Consider the following 17,577-nt stretch of genomic DNA (forward strand, 5'->3'; position numbering starts at 1 on the left):
GAAAAGAAGAAGAATCGTTACGCCCTGCACGGATGTGTGTTCGGCTTTGAATTCGGGTAGCCGGAGAGTTGAAAAGCAACCGAGATCTAAGTGCCTGCACCAGATGCCAGATTCCTTCTTTCGCAGTTTCGACAAAATGCTTTGCCGTCCGCGGGGGAAACAATACTCAAGAGCCAAGAATCAATTGAAAACCGAAAGCGCTTCAACTCGGCCACGAAAAAAAAACATTCCGGAAGGGCCAACATTTGGTCTTTGCAATTGTCCGCAAAAGTTTGCGAAAACCTAAGAAGAAAAAAAATTAAGAAAGTAAAACTTCAGCGAAATAATTTTGCCCCACTGATGTGAAAATTGAGGGGGTGGGGGTTAAAGCTCGGACGGTATAAAATTATACCGACTCTTTAGGTTTTTTTTTTTCTTTTGAAAGAAAATGAAAACACTTGGAGGAATTTGAGTTTCAGGGCTTTATTGTTTATAGTTTCAAGAATATTTCAGAGTTTTTTCATTGAAATTAATAACAAAATAGCGGCACTTGAAAGAAAACAAAAGAAAGAAAACTCCTAGAAATAGGTATGATTTTATACCGTCCAAGCTGTAACCCACCCCCATCCTCAACTCTGTACGCGTCCGCGAAAACGTGGAGGGTTGGGAAATACAGCGCGGTGTCATTGATTTGCAATTGAAATTGATTGCGGCAATCAGAGCTTTTCGTCGCGGGTTCCGCACCGCAGCATGCTGCGGATCATCCGCTGTAATCATAATCACGATTACTCGTGGATCCCGAGGGCAGCGTTACCGATTTTACCGGGTCAAAGTTAAGCGACATTTGTCACGGCGACTTGATCACCTTGCACGCTTCGCTTCAGATTTCCATACGTGCTCCACGAACCAAAACGCGACATTTGTCCAACGAATCGCACTTTTTTTTTTTTTTTTTTTAATACCTAATACCTTTATTCTTTCAACGCTGTGGTTTTTCTTCCACGTTTTTTTTTCAGCTCGCTCGTTCCTTTTTTTTTTTTCTTCTACATTCGTTCCTTTCCTTTCCATTCTTCTATTTTTTCCTTTTTGTTGTTGAATCCGCCGTTCGTATGAGCCGACTCGATTGCATGTACAGCTACGACTATCCCATGGGTCGATTTATCCATTCGAATTGAGCTATGGAATTTTTGTTTCCAACCAATTGCTTCGCCTGTGCCGCTGCAGTGAATTTACTCTGCATAGATTGAAATATTGCGGACTCGCGTCAGTATTTTTTTCTTTTTTTTTTTTTTTTTTTTTTTACCGCTATGCTGAAAATTATTATAGAACGTGAAAAAAAAACTCCAGAATTCAAACAGTTTTACTGAAATCGTGCGTTAGAAACATACAGTGAAGGTGAAAAAAATTCTCGTTCCAGTAGGTATGTAAAATCATTTGACGATGAAAAAAAGTTGAACAAAATTTTACCTTCACCTTCAAATTTTACATTAAATCCTCAAACATTCGCAGGGTATAAACCGACGGAGTGATTTCGATCATCTGACGAAGTGTTAAAAAATTTGTTTTTCTTTTTAATTCAACTCTAACAATAGAAGATACATTACGCTAAAATTACGTTACACGTGCGTAGATATTAATTTCCACGTCGTAATAATTCAACGAAAAATGTTGTAAACAAAAAAAAAACGAAAGAGAAACGTTTCTTGTTCTCTCTCTGCCAAACGTACAAGTATATCGACTTGACCGAAACGATAATAGCACAACTACAATAAGTTACGTCCGGGATGTCGTCGATAAAACGAAACGACGATAAGCGTAACGACTCGTGTATTCACAATTGTGTGTACGATATAGTCTACGATTATTAATTGCATCTCAAGGGAGGGATACTAGACAATTATTGTTGGATTGGAACCGCCGTCGGACCAATTCGGTAACGAAAGATCATGATAACAACTTTGATAGGTGAGTAGGATGAGCACACTGATCTGTGCGTTGTAAGAATTGGAAAGAAATGAAACACTTTTCAACACACGAAGATGACGGATAAGGACTGAACAAACACCTTACAGAGTTATCAATAATTATTTAGACAAGTAGAGACCCTCCCCTTCCTTGTATGAATATCCTAATCTAAATGCCTACGTATACAAACACACGCACATTAAGAAAAACACTTTTCGGGAGCAACAATTGCCACATTTCGAACAAACCCTCGGGACTAGAATATCATTTTTTTTTTATTTCACAACGACAAGTTTCTCGACTCGCGGAAATGTGACAGGTAGAATAAAATCGTCTTTCTCAGTGTGCGAGTAACATGTGTAGGTATATTTATACGTTTTTTATTTGAAAATTTATTGACATACAACATGTATATTATATATACTTGTATAATAGATTTTGTACGCCTAAATATTGTTCAAATTATTCTTTCCTTTTTCTCTAATGACGGGTAGAGATGTAACATTACGAAATTTCAATTTCAATTTCAGAGTACGCAAAAAAAAAAAAAATCTTGCTACATTTTGATCCCTTCGCTACGCGTCTCCAGTTTTTGTTAGCATATATACATACACATATATATTATATGTGTACGTATATATATATATACGCTAATTATGATTATTCTTTTTGTTAGTATTTTATACATAAAGTAGATAACCTTTGATTTATTCCCGACGACTATTAGACGGTACAGAGTATTAAATTAGAAAATTATACCTCAAAGACTGGAATATAAAAATTGATAGGAAAATCGATTGAAATCTGCATGGAATAATGGTGATAATATTTCATGTCGAAAGGGGTTCGAGTTAGCAGATGTTGATTGAAATAATTATTATAAATATATATTTTAAATACGTTCGATTCGAACGAACAAAATCAGCATCAAGAGTAGAAAAAATGAACGTATTCCTTTTTAAGAATATATTTAGAATTGCGTTCGTTACGTATTTACGATCGTATATCAAGAACCGATATTGTTTCACGATTCCCATAATTCCACGAACTTTCCTTTCGTTTTCTTCTATTTCTACGACTGCGCAACTTCTCGAGAGATAAAAACTGTTCGTCTGAGAAAAATCGATGTTCGCATCGTCGCAGCCAATTGAATACTACGCGTCCTACAACGTCGATGACTAGAGTTGACGAAATCACTAATAACGGATCGGGGCAATTTGATGAGTTAAAAATATAACTCTCTTCGACTAGTTTCTGCGTAATTAGGTTTCGAAAAAAAAAAAGAAAAAGAATAAATATGAATAGAAAGAAAGAAAGTAACGGTAACGATTCACGTGCGCGTAAATACGTCACTCGACGATCAAACGCCGGCAGTTTCCTCCACGAGGCATCCTCCAGAAGTAGCAGCCGAATTCTGCCCCAGAGTGATGGTGATCTTGACAACGGGTTCGTCGTCGCCGGAAAGAACGTCGTTCTCTTCCCGTATCCTCACACCGACGATCCCCTCGTCGACGTCGTCGCCGACGTTCGTCGCGTCGTGAAATTGGCGATAAACGTTGCAATCATTCACGCAATTATCACCGGCAACGATCTGGTAAACGTTTTCACGACAGCCGCAGTCTTTCGTCGGTGAAACGTTTCGCGATGACGAACGAAACATCTGCACCGTCGGCGAGCTGAAATTTACCCTCTTGTGACGTTTCAACGGAAAAACGCACCGCTGAACAAGCGAGTTACGAGGCGGTTTGTTTTTCGGATGGTTCGGGAAAGATTCCACCAAAAAACTAGCCGCCAACTCGGTACTGTTCTTCGGATATTTTTACTCGTTTCCTCTTACAATTAGTATGTCCTGCAAGTTCGGCCAAGTTGGCGATTGATTTTTCGTCGAATCAGTAGTGAAATCACACTTTAAACAGTTTCCAAAGAGCTTGTCCCTGCCGAATTAATATACTCACCACTTGCGGAGATCGTTGATTAAATTTTTCGGATCGAGTTCAGCCCAATCCGGAAGCTGCAGCTGGATGCCAAAATCCTTTGACATGGACGGGGAAGATCTCCTCCTTCCATTTCCGATTGGGTTAGCGTCAACCTTGAGGGGTCTTTCCTTCGCACGGTAAACGCTCTCGTTGGAATTGCATATCTTCTCCATCGACCTGCAGAGTTTCTCCATCGATCTCGAAACGATAGTTTCCATCGAATTGTTCAATTTCGTAACAACCGACTTTGGCACCTCCGTCCCGCCGCCCCTTCTTCCAACTTTGTCATCTTCTTCGCAGGATATGCAGAAGAGATCGGCCAACAGCTCCTCGCCCGTCTGAACGCTGAGTGTTCGGCGCTGGATCGTCGCCCTGCAGCTGTCTGTCGGGAGTTGTACGAAAATGAGAATAGAACCAGGGCAAGGCGGGGAGAGTCCAATTTAAGATTGGCAATTACTCCCGGTACGTCAACAAAAAGCATTAGCATCAAACTGGATTCCCGGTTTGCATTACAACGGCGCATTGTTCGTTGCACGCAGCGAATAGAGAGCGAAACAGAGAGAAGGGGGGGGGGGGGGGGGGGGGGATGGGAATGGGAGTTGATTGAATCAGGGAAATTCGAAACGCGTGAATCGTAGGGGTGCTCTTCCGTTGTGCATTGTCATACGGATCTGTGCTGGGATTTACAATCGCGTCAACTACACCGCGATTGTGACTTACTGCTGGCTTCGGTCGCCTCGGATTCCCCCGACAGTCGATATATCGTCTGCTTCGACGGGGGCTCGGCGATAGCGGCGGCAACTCGGGCCCCGATGTGGCACCTGATTGACTTGCTGGTGGTGAAGAGGGCCCGGTTATTCCGCTCGGGCCGTAGGACGATTATGTAGAGTTTCGGGAGGAAGAGAAAAATAAGAGTGACCGAGGCGCTGAGGGTCACGCACATGCACATCGTTATCACCTGCGGCAGAGACGATTCGTTAGAAATCCGACGGCTGAATCTCGGGCATTCGTTTCACCGACGGGAGAAACGCTCCTCGAGTTAGCCGCACCGACAAATAACTTCGGGACCTCGAGATTTCGAAAGATTTTCAGTTACTTCGCGTGATTTCAAGCGTCTTTAGGTGACTCGACGACTCGATAACTTCAGACGACTGTCGTAACTTTACGTGACTTCACCTGACTTGAAGCAATTCCGTGATTTTGGACGAGTCCAAGTAACTCGAAAGGACTCTTTGTACGACATACACCCAACTCCAGGAGCGGTTACCCTCCGGCGCTTGTTTTCACGCACTTTGGACTCGCTGCCGAAGTAAATCGGCACGAACGCGACCCAAATGACGCAGGTCGTGTACATAGCGAACCCGATGAACTTTGCCTCGTTGAAATTCTCCGGGACGTTCCTGGTCTTGACGGCGTAGAGAGTGCAGAGGACTATCAGGACCGCGTCGAAGGCCAGAGGGGAGAGCACGGCTCTCGGCGACGTGGCGCAGGTCAGGACGGATCTGTCCCGAGCCGGAAATTCCTGCAGAGGTAACGGCGGGTCCAGCAGCATCATCGCCGTCGCGACGCCCGCCTCGATAAGGATCAGGATGCAGGTGATGACGACCTGCGTTGGGATCAGAGACAAGTGTTGTATCCTGCCCGATTTTCGAGCCGCGGCGTAATCTCGAGGACTCACCTGCGCCGTGGCGGACATGAAGAGCGGCTTTCGCGTGGGAAAGCGCTTCTTCGAGCCGGCCAAAATCCTTGCTATTCTGTTCGTCTTCGTCAAGAGGCTCGCGTATATCATCGCGAAGCTTATTCCCGGCATTAAGCGACTCACCGCGCACGAGAGTCCGCTCGGCTTTGCCAGGATTGGGAATACCTGGAGAAGTGTTTTATCGTTATCGCAACTAAAATTCGGCCACGCTCCGCGTGGATCAACCGGATTACCGCTATCGGGAGTATATACCAAGTTTTGCTGGATTTTTGTTTATTTTTATTTTCTCACGGTTCAACGAGAGGGAGCTTCTCGAAATGGTTACGACTTGAAGAGTCGAAAAATCAACAACCGATCTCTCCGTACCTTCGGGCAAACCCGAGGAACAATGTTCCGGCATTCATCTTTATTCATAACGGAATACGGAATGCCATATTCAATTTGGCGAAACGCTTGTATGCGGTTTTCCGGTTTCTTGCGGTAGCTGATTGCACGACTGCGATATTAAGCGAGTTGAACTTTGTGCCCAAAGAATATGGCGCGAGGGTTTCTTCTTGTTCTTCTTCTTCTTCGAGTTTCTCAACTCAATTACGATTAATTTGCATTGGGAATATGAGTTTTGAAAAAAAAAAAAGACAGAGAGAAGAGAAAGAGAAAGAGGGAAAAAACTAACAAGAAGAAAGAAAAATTAAGCTTGCGAAAATATTTTAACGGCTTCGGTACCGCTAACACCGAGTTGGTCCGCAAATTAATCATGCTCCGTAGCTGGCCGTCCGGTCCGCTGTTGTTATCTTCTTAAGCCTACAGTTCCTACAGCCGGAGAGACGTTTCATATACTCACTCCAAGGCTCGGAGTTTATCGTTTAAAATTACGTCGGATGATTGTTTGTTGAAACAGAGGGCGAAAATAGTACAAAATAATTAAACCCTCCGATGTTCGAAAAAAAAAGTCGACAACCAAAAACAAAAAAGAACCGAATGTTGAGAAAAAATTTTATAAAAAGTGGAAACGATACGTCATTCAAGTAGATTAAAGCCTCACTTTTTACACGGCAGTCCATCTGTCGCAGCCCTTGATACGAGGGTATAAAAAATTGATATTGTAAAACGATAAAACCTTTCCACCCGTATGTGTACGTATATTGTCGTACGATACGAAACCAGAAGAGATAGCAAGAAAGGCCGAACGACCGTACAATGATTGAGAACCGAGTCTCGACCTGATGGAAAAATGGTGTTAAAAAGAGAAAAAAAAAAAAAAAAACCAAAGAAGAAAAACAGTCGATCAGACATAATATCATACCGCGAAATGGGCGAGGGTGATGCCGGCGAGGATGAGGTAGCTGAGCTCCCTGGTGCTGGCCTTGACGACGGGGGTGTTGTTGTGCCTGACGAAGACGCGGCAGGTGGCGAAGGTTGCGAGAAGTCCGAGGGCGCTGAAGGTCATGGCGACGACGGCCTCGGCGTCGCCCCACGAGGTGTACTCGTCGGGGATGACGAGGCACTCTTTGGTTGGCGGGGACAGAGAAAGAGAAAGGCGTGACGGAGAGACGGAGTGATCGAATTAGCCGATATGCGACGATAAAGTTCGGGGATCCGCGTCGCGACGCGATGCGGCGCCAAGATCCTCGTTACGATCACGTCCCATGCGGTGGTGTAATTGCGACGAAATCGAAGGGGAACAATACTTAGCGACGCGTTCCGACGTATACGGGGGAACGATATTAAGCGGCAACGCGGACGGCTTGTCGGAAGGAGAGAAGAAGACAGGGGCGGAGGGATGAGGATGTAAAGTACGGGGGAGAAGGTGACTAACGACTTGTTTAAAAATTCCTCCGACGGCATTGTCGCGTTAACCGTTCCCCCGAGTCACGCTGGCATAAATTACTTCTAAAGACCGGCGATTGATGGCCGCTAGAGGCGAAGGAAGCTACGCGATAAATAACATTTTTCCCCGTTATAACAACAGAGATCCTGCACCAGACGTTTATATACACGTCCGAGTTTTTTTCTCCCGTCTTCCGAACCCATACCGTTCCATCCCTCCCTATTCCCGGATCATTCGTCTTCCCCCCAGATTGCGATCCCGAAATTTGATCTGATTCATGAGCTAATTTGGTCTCCAATTCCACCCAGCCGCTTTTTCCTCCCTTGTTTTTTTCACCGATTTCATTTATTGTCGTTTTTCTCTCTTTTTACGTCAACGGAGAGAAGAATCTTCTTACCGGTTTTGTTGCCGTTCGGCCATTGTCCGTTCGGGCAAGGATGGCATTGGAGTTGATCCTTGTCGGCGATCTCGTGGTCGGCGCAGGGAACGCAGGCCCAGCAGCACCGTTTCTCTTGGCCACCGGTCTTGAAGTTCTGTGAAAATATCAGGAAACCAGCTTTTCAGGGCGGTAAAGAAAATAAAATTCGCCAAATTGAGCTCAGGTGGACTAGGAAGGCTTTGACGGCTGAAAATGTGGTAAAAATTCAATTAATTCGCCCTTTACAAATTACTCAAAAAATAAACGCAATTTTCGTTATTTCTCAGTTGTTTGTCGCATTTTCGTCGATGAAAATCAGCGGCACGCGTAAAGCAAATGACGTTTTCCATTAGTTATTCCAGAATAACTCAAGAACGCGGTCAGATATCGCCTGGTTCTTAGATATTTATATTTTTAAAACTCGAACCACTGAATTTCGTAGTCAAAACTCCGATAAAAACTTTTGCAAAAAAAATGTGAGTGCGAGTTGTTTCAGTTCTTGACCGCCGAAATTTGAATTTTTTCATCCCATTTCCGGCCTATTTTCGCCGCCTGTTTCCCTTAAAGCGGCTTTTCGAAATAAATCGTCCGCACGAGGATCGTTAGATTAGGCTAATTACAGGAGGCTGTGCGAGAGCGCTGCGCGGATGATGCGAGACGGCGGCGGCATCAAATTTTCATCAAGATTTTACCGTCGGTTGTCTCAGTCTTGTCTCCTTAAACGTCAACGGCGGCGACGAGGTGAATACCAAGGGGAAGTAAAAGGAGTCACAAAAGGTGCGGAATACATTATTTCACGCATATATTAAGCCCGGTGTCAAGACCTCGGAATTCACAATTTTACCCAATTTCGCATTACTTTGGAAGAAGATTTTGGTGAGACTTTGACGAAAACAATTGTTTTTTTTTACATCTTTCTCGCTGAAAAACATGTAGTCAAAAAATCATGTGTACAACATTCAGATTGCGTACAGCGTGTGTGAAGAAAAATAATGTCAATATTCTACTACGAAAGTGGCATATATAGGCGCAAGGAATTTTCGACGCATGATTTTCCGCTCACTGCTACTAAAAATTCTTTATGCAAACACTTTCATCGTAGCTAATAGATTTTTTTTTTTTTTTTAATCAACTTTCTGCTCTCAGCGCTTTGAAATTTCAGCCTAAATTAATCATAGATTATAACTCTACGAATAGAAATTCATAAAAATGTAATGAAACTTCGAGTGAAATTTTTTACCTCGAGGTTCTGTTCTGTTTATTTATTTCCGTTCCCTTTCCACTTTTCCACTTTCGCCAGAGGATTGCGTATGTCGGCCAATCAAGCATGTAAAAAATCCGCAAATCGAGTCTGCAGAAAAACGTCAAAGCAGCGAAGGATAGGAAATCGATGAGACGGGATGAACTTTGAAGACCGTAATTGCGAGGCAAACATGAGCGGCGTATTTGCACAATAGATAATTATAATTACACGGCGTCGAGTAACGCGTGAATGAACCGAGGATAATAATCGCTCGCTAATCATCATCGTTACTATAATATTATACAACGAATATTCGCGCTAATTAGCAATCAATTCGAACGATTACCCTTCGCCAATTTTTTTTTTTCGTTCATTCTTACGTTTGCCGATTTTTCTTCTCAGCTTCTCTCGCTTCTTGCACAACTCTGCGTAGATTACGCGACGTAGTTATTCAACGAGTTGCGTGAATCGCGGAGAAAGCTGCGTATCGTGAAATCTCGCAAACAGCGAAGCCGTGAAAATGTGGGTAGGTACGTAATATAGTCCATAAGGGTGAAAAAGTAATGCAGGTAGGCAATTCGGTGCCTCGTACCGGTCTAATTAAACAACGCAAAGTGAAGTCAAAGCGACGGCCACAGGCGCGTGTGAGCACGTGTACGTACTTTCGCGTGCAAACTTTCTCTACGCTTGGATTCAGGTCTGTTCGACTCACCCTCTGTTTCTCTTCACGTGTTTTATACGAAACTTTTGTTCTACAACGTACAAACGTTCAAAGCTTGTATATTATGCATACGCCCGTTTGCCTCGTTGCTGATAAACACCGAAATTTCACACCGAGTTTCCTCAAAAGGCTCCGTTTGTTTGAATACCATTGTTTATCCCTCAGCTTTAATACGAAATTGCTAATCTTTAATTGACCTAATCTGCGCTGTATTATTACTCAAAGCAATCGGCTTTAAGCTGGCCTGCTCTCGAATTTCCCGTTCTCACACTGCAGGTTTCAAGTTCATAGAGATAAAAAAAAAAATTTGGTAATATCCAATTCCAAAAAAGGAAGTTGGAAGAAAAAAAAGAAATTGTATCGCAAAATCGTCTGCAAGGGTGTAAAACCTTGCGTTACGCCAAGGCGCAAGGGTCGGATCCAGAGCCCGGGAAATGCGAGCCGTGACGTATCTTTGTCGGATTCGCGGTTTGGCGACCGCTGCTAGATTAGATCGCGGAAAGTTCGCGGTTCGTTTGCAGACTGAAACGGAGGGGAAATTTCGGTTAGAAACGTGCGCGCTGTTCGGATCGCAGAGACTCTGAAACATCCCGTTGGGGAAGACGTACGATGAAACTAGAGAAAGGCCAAACATGCAAAATCGTCCGAGTGCGGTTTGACCCCCGCGTCTCGTCGCCCGCTGCCTCGCCCGAAACGTTTCCCCCTCGGTTTTTGGCCCGAGGGCAGAAATTGCGCCACCACCGCTGACCGAAGACTGAAATTACGAATTTGACGAACGCTGTTTGCGCGATATTACGTCCGATTTGTCAAGTCCTGATTCGATTCAACTCGTTCAAAGTAAAATTTTCGACGGACTTGCGTAGAATTTGCGTCGAGAGGGAAAAAAAAAACAACTCTTTTTTGATATTTCAATTACGTGCAATTTTTACCACTTATTCGTATCGATCGTGTTTGGATAGAATTTCAACAATGCGGGAGAGTTGATAGATCTTTTAATTACGTTCAACGTTTTAGCGGTTTAGGAAAAGACGGTGTTAAAATTTTGTTTCTTTCTTTTTCATTTACAACATAAGTTATAATGTAATTTTAATGCGCGTATATGAAAAGCGAGAATTTTCTACTTGTAATCCTCTCCGGTGATGTAAGAAAATTACTTTTTCTAATTTCAGTGAATATTTACGTTTTCGAACCTCTCTGGAATCGACAAGCGATTATGTTTTTCCCAGTTTATATATTCATTAAAAAAAAAACATGTATAAGCCTTTTTATTTTTCAGAAAATAAACTTTTTTCTAATTTTTCTTGCAAAAATTTATCAGCTTCAGATTTTTCACTCCGCCGTTTTCGAGACCATGGCGTAAGTTTGTCGGACAAAACCTACAGACTCTTCCATTTTCACGGCAATGAAAAGTATCGCTAAAAATTTATTTTTGCGGCTTGTTTCCCGTGAAATGTTCTTATTTTTTTTACAATGTTTTTTTCCTTTCAGGTAAACTTACCTTGTAATTTCCGGGAGGGCAGGGCTTGGAGCAAACACTTTCGACGATTTGAGTGCCGCGTGATTGTGGAAGGCCGGAAAATGCGAGGGTCCCATTATTCCAGTCGCCGATTTGTATGTAGTCGTAAGTCCCGTTGGGTAGTTTTTGATAATTCAATATTTCGTACCTGTAATATGGATTGGAGAAAATACGTGAGGACGTTGATAAAAAATTAAAAGAAAAAAAAAGAAATAACCAAACGAGTTTAAAAGAGAAGGACTTCTCCGAACGCCGATTGTGGTACTCGATCGTACTCAAATAATCACTGCCACTGTTATCCACGAACACTTTTAAAGGGCTACGTGGGTCTCAAAGGTTAAAGAGCAAAACATATTTTCTCTAATTTGTAAAAACAAGTATAACAAAAGAATTATTCGTCCAAACCTAAGGCATATGAAAAAAGAATATTTCAACGATATTTCATAAAATTTTCATCGAAAAATTTTTGACAATTGGTTTTCGGAGAGCCAGTATTTTCGCGGTGGACACGATAACTCGTGCTAGGTTTGTCTGAAATCAAAAAACCAAATATCTTCTGTCGGTAGGTAAGTATAGCCACTTTTTTACAGCGCGATAAATTGTGTAAATTGTACCAAAAATCGTGCTTCAATTTTATTTTTTTTTTTCACCCATCGTCCAATCGTGTGTGACAATAACTGTGCTGACCTACTGACAGAAAATATTTGGTTTTTGAATTCCAGATAAAACTCGCATGAATTATCGTGTCCACCGCGAAAATACTGAATCTCCGAAAACCGGTTCTGAACGTTTGAATTTTCCAAATTTTTCGATATAAATTTCAAACATTCTTCTTTCATATGCTTCAAGTTTGATAAAATGATTCTTCGATTATATTAACAAAAAATAAAAAAATGAGAGAAAATATTTCTTCTTTTAACCTTCGAGAGCCACGTAAGCCCTTAAGGGCGCGCCAAACGAAACCACGAAAGTATTTTAATTAAACACGCACCTGCAGCGGCTGTCACGGTTCGAACAACACGCGTTACTTTAACCCCTCTTCTTTCCACGAACGGTCTGAAGGCTGATTTATGTTATGCCTAATTAATTTAATTATACTCTCGTTTTACTTCTGACAATTATTCCGTAACTCGTGTTTCCGTTTTGTTGAAAATTTCCGTCCCGATTCACCGCAAGAATTACGATGCGCGATTTTCAAATTCACAAGATACGTTGTGTAAAACGAATAGTGATATCAAACTTTGAAGAAGAAGAAGAAAAAAAAAAAAGTATAAGAGAAAAAAGAGAACTTTTAAACGTGAATCAAATTATCGTGCAAAGAAGAACGAAAGAGAACGAAACAATACAATGCGTTTGACAAAGCGTTTATTAATTAATTGCACGAACAATTATCGCAATGTACGTACAATGTTTTTAACAAAATGAATAAATAGTCCGATCGATGTTTTACATAATTAGCGAAACGTTGGAAAGAAAATAAAATCTATATTTCAACTCATCCGTGCATATTTATACCTGCACGTGATCTGCTCTACAGGATACGCGCAACGTACACGGACATCATTCTTCAAAAGTGAAAAAAAAGATTTAAAAAATACGAAAAAAAAACCCCGATATACCAAGATACGAACATCGTGAGTTGAAATTCCCCGACGGTTTTCCATACGCATATCTTGGTAATTAATTACACCGAGACTGCGGAAGAATTCTCACGCTTTGTTTTCAACATAAGCTCGATACCCGTGAATGTATGTAGAGGATGAATTAGAGCGAGGTTTCACGTCCACCCACCATCGGCAGCTAGAGAAGCTGCGACATATTGGTAATAAAAGTGAAATACTGTAAACCCTTTTTTCTCTTCGCTTCCCCTCCGCCTCCCCATTAAAAAACGCGTCAAATCGAGCTCGAGATTACCCCCTGATTTATGGAACTCGCCCTGCGGGGAGGAAGCCTTATTTCGATCTCACTGTGACTTCCTGAAGCGTAGCAAAACCGGGTTAGTTCGATATTGGTTGTTGTTCGATACTCCGTCACCGACAACCAAACATGCTTGGCTTCGTTTTTATTTTTTTGTTTTTCTTCGATTTGAATTCGAGAGAAAAATGACTTCACTTAAGATACACAGAGTGGAAGTCAGGTTGTTAATTACTTCCGTCAAACTACATGCCGGCAATTTTTTTACTACCAAAATTTTTGATCGCAGATTGTAATGATATAAATTGAAATTAGAAATTGCATCGGGCTCAGGGCAGTTAACTTGTTGACTTTGATCAGTGGTTTTATCGCCATTGATATTTGAATGGTTTTAGTAAGGTTTGATCTCAACAACCCTAGAAGGAAGCGTAGTTTTTCGAAATTGACTCCAGTTATTTATTTTATCGACATTTTTATACACGAATCAGAAAAGCAATATTAGATGAAGGATTCCGGATTTTTTTTTTTTTTGTTCAAGAACTTATATTCAATTAAATCTTTTCATCCCCCCTTTCGTGACGGAAGAAGAAATAAAATTTTGGAAACCGATATACGCACCGACCTGCCTGGAGGATCACCACGTCGATCAAATTCCACGTCCTCACCGCCGAAGGAAAAGGTGACGTTCATCAAGTGATCCTTGAGGTTGAAGAATCAGAATGCGTTGTAAGAATAAGACGACGATAAATATTGAAATACTTGACCCTCGGAGAAAACGCAAATTTCGTTTTTACCGCTATTTTATACGAATTATTTCAATTCTTTCGCCAAAATATGTAAAAATTTAAAAGATGACAACTTTTTCACGAAATTTAATTTTTTCGTAAGAACAAGATTTTTTTTTAGATATTCTTTCCGATGATTCAGTATTTCCGAAGAGGCATTCGAACTACGGGGGATCGAGTCTACAATATTTGCGAAATATCTCAGAATTCTTTCAAGTTGATGAAAAGCTCACCTTGAAGAGCGTCCCGTTAAAGGGACGCATGGCCTTGCAAACGCCGTAGAAATTTTTCCCGCATACTTCCTCGAGCATGTTGTGAAGCCCGTGAGCCATGGCCCAAAACGACTTCATCACGAAGCTCATTTTCGGGTCTTGTTTGTATTTCTCGCTGAGCTTCTCGTTTCCTGAATTTCAACAGAAATGAAATGCAACACCGAATAGCAGATGTTATTGCAACGATATAATTCAGAAAAAATGTACCATTATTTATAGTTCAACCCTCTTTCGGCCCTTGGATTTTTTCCCAAAATCGTTTACTCCATGTACTCGTCGCGTATCGTATACCATGACTTTCTTTGCAAGAAATTTAGTTTCAAGCTCGTTTCTATATGGACTTGCAACGGCCTGCAGTCACGGTCTTGTTGACTTTAATCAGTTTCGAGGCCGAGCTGCCTAGAGGCGGCGAATTTTCACGTATAGACTGGAATAGACGCGGCGAATGTAGGCATTGTAATATTAGAACTGAGATTCTGTGAACCTTGGAATCTCTCGTACGATTTGCAAAGAGGAAGAAAAAAATACAAGAAAAAAAAAAATAAATAAATAAAAGCACTACAGAAACGTATAAAATAAAAAATAAACAAACTTGCGACTGATATTTATATTCTTTCCGCAGGGCTTAGGGCACGGAAAACAGGATCGACTGGCCCGGTACGTGTTAGTTTCATAAAAATGGGAACGACGATCGACGACGATCGTAAAATTGTCTATTTGTATACCACGAACGGCAGCGTTCGTGATCGTGGTTTTGTTGTTACCTGAATGATACACAGCATCGACTGGCTACATGGTTGTTAAAAACCAAATATCCGACCAGACGTGGCTGTTATTGGAATATCGCCAGATTTTTTAAACACTCACGCGATACCCGAGCGGAAGAGATATGAGGAGTGAATTAATTAAAAGAAGCGTTGAAAGGAACGATTTGTTCGACCGTCGACAAGAATGCGGTAAAAAATATTCTCCGAATGTTAATATAAAAAAAGAACAAATTTTTATCTCACAAATATCGCGTGTAGAATCTAAATAGTTATACGAAGGATGGAAATTTCTTTTCTTTCAGATTTTTGCGGGAGTTTATCGAAATTAAAAGATGACAATTAATTATAATCGAGCTGACTCTAATGTTTGGCAATATCGCTGAATGGTGAATTCGATTTTTTTCGGGTGATGTAGACGATCAGCGTCGCGGCGGCTGATGTCAATTCAGCCTAATATCATTTTGTCTGTCGATTAAATAGGGAGGGCGATTTGACGGCGGTTCGGATACTCGATCTTCGACCAACTGTTCACCGAAGTCAATCGTTTTCCAGGAGCGAATCAAGGGCTCCTGAGCCGAAGTATTTTCATTCCGGTTTACTGTTGGCTCGGAACAAAGGAAAGTCGAGTAAAAACAGTGTAACATATTTAAGAACCGCCATAGTCTGATATAGTTTCAAATTTTTTATATAGATTACAGATGCAGGTATAATTTAACCCTCTGAAGCATATATTTTTCCTTGCAGTCGAATTCTTTGAAACTGAGCGTATAAACGTTCTCGATGTCTGAAGTTTTCAAAGTTGAAAAAGCCGGTTCTTATATGAGCGAATAGGATCAATTTTTATATTTTCAGCCCGCCATCTTGAATTTTGAAATTCTGACAGTGTATTCGTTTTTAGCGACTTTCAATTTTCTAATCCCCACGAACTTTCCACAATTGCATTTATTTACAGCGCTCAGTATATTCACGGAATTATGATAATCCATCTTAAGACATCAACATTGACATCCTAGAAGTCCAATCATGCGTGAAAAAAAATTACAGCGACATCTCAAAAATTGAATCTAAATGTCGAATAACCGATTCAAAAAAGGTGTCTCATATTCGAGACGCTGTGCCGCAAAGGGTTAAACACTTGAGCACAAATTGTTTCAAGATGTCTTTCCGACGTTATTTCTCTCTTCGCGGGGCTCCTGACGCCTACTCGTCCCTGGAAAACGGCCCGCAGCTTCAGCTTCTCATCGCCACCGACGTCGTGGAATTGGATTTCCGGATTACACACATCCGTGCGTCTACGACCCGTTTAAACTCTGCCGTCCGTCTATGGGTCAGACTACAGTTCGACCCGGATCAACTCCTCCCTCATTACCCAATCCTGCCAATTATCACCGACACTGGTCCCCGCTTCCCAATGAAGTATATAATAAGAGATTTGACGGTATACCTTCGACGACTTACCAGTAGAGTATCAAACCTTCGGATCATGGATTCTGCTGAGACTTCTCTGAGAGTTTTCCTTGGGTCAAAAATATTGTACTACTGAAATAATATGAATCTATAAGATCCTGTCACTGGAGCTTCGATGGAAATCAAGAAAAAATTAATGTTCAAGGTAAAAATACCCAACGAATTTCATTTGTCGTAACATTTTGCTCGTCAAATCGTTGATATTATCAATTTTACCCAGAGTGAAGAGAGGAATTAGTGAGACGCAATTACGTATCACAGGCTTCATGTTTTAGGCCAAGGAAATGGTAAAGCCGAATCCATGTTTCAAAGTTCCAATACTCTCCTTGTTAGTAAAATTTCGCAGGTAACCAAATGGGCGAATGAATTCCAATCGTCGAATGATTGCGGGTGAGGTTTAACACGCGACTCGCGTTAAGTCGCAAAAGAAGGGAATGAAATCAGCGACTCACCGGTACAGATCTTCTTGTCGACGGGAAAGACAGTGGTTGTAGGAGTCCTCTCGACGTCCTCGTCGTTACCGGTAAGACCGGGCAGGGAGCAGTTGAACTTGTGCTGCCAGAACTCTTGAAACCAGGGATTCCTCGAGTTGTTGTAGGGTTTGAGGGCGAAGTAGTGGTCATCGAACTCGTGGACGTAGGGGGAGTGGATTCGTATCGAGAGACTGCCCCAAGCCTCGAATTCGTGCCCGGTGACGACGTCGTCTCGATCAGCCCAACCGTCGCTGTTTACAGCGAAGGAATGAATTAGCCGGTTGATAATGTATAATTAACGGAGAGGCTGAAATTAAGGACTTACTGGCTATACGTAATTTGCGATAAGATAAAAATTCATATCACATGAGAAAAAGAGCATTCCCTAAAAATTTCTTAAACAATGTTTGGTTTAAGCAATTTCTTAACAGCTTCTGGTCTATATATTATTGTCGGTGAAATTTAATTTTCTTATCGTCTTTATTTTGGTTGAGAACGTATAGCAAATACACCCTTGAGGTGAGATTCGGCGAAAAAGCGAATGGAAAAATAGA

General features: G+C 41.7%; 1 protein-coding gene across 2 annotated transcripts in view; it reads right to left on the minus strand.

The window, feature by feature from the left end:
• Positions 1-963: 963 nt before the first annotated feature.
• Positions 964-17,577, minus strand: part of LOC124177166 (metabotropic glutamate receptor 1-like) — a 41,815-nt gene continuing 25,201 nt past the window's right edge. For both annotated transcript variants that reach the window (XM_046559242.1, XM_046559241.1), the window contains 11 exons: positions 17,003-17,274; positions 14,278-14,447; positions 13,882-13,958; positions 11,328-11,493; positions 7,845-7,980; positions 6,923-7,125; positions 5,599-5,784; positions 5,212-5,526; positions 4,641-4,878; positions 3,900-4,302; positions 964-3,620 (listed from right to left, as the gene is read on the minus strand). In XM_046559242.1, the coding sequence (XP_046415198.1) occupies positions 3,305-3,620; positions 3,900-4,302; positions 4,641-4,878; positions 5,212-5,526; positions 5,599-5,784; positions 6,923-7,125; positions 7,845-7,980; positions 11,328-11,493; positions 13,882-13,958; positions 14,278-14,447; positions 17,003-17,274 (2,482 nt within the window). In that variant the 3' untranslated portion in view covers positions 964-3,304. The remainder of the gene's footprint in view (positions 3,621-3,899; positions 4,303-4,640; positions 4,879-5,211; positions 5,527-5,598; positions 5,785-6,922; positions 7,126-7,844; positions 7,981-11,327; positions 11,494-13,881; positions 13,959-14,277; positions 14,448-17,002; positions 17,275-17,577) is intronic.

The sequence above is a fragment of the Neodiprion fabricii genome, chromosome 3, assembly GCF_021155785.1.
Source record: "Neodiprion fabricii isolate iyNeoFabr1 chromosome 3, iyNeoFabr1.1, whole genome shotgun sequence".
NCBI lineage: Eukaryota > Metazoa > Arthropoda > Insecta > Hymenoptera > Diprionidae > Neodiprion > Neodiprion fabricii.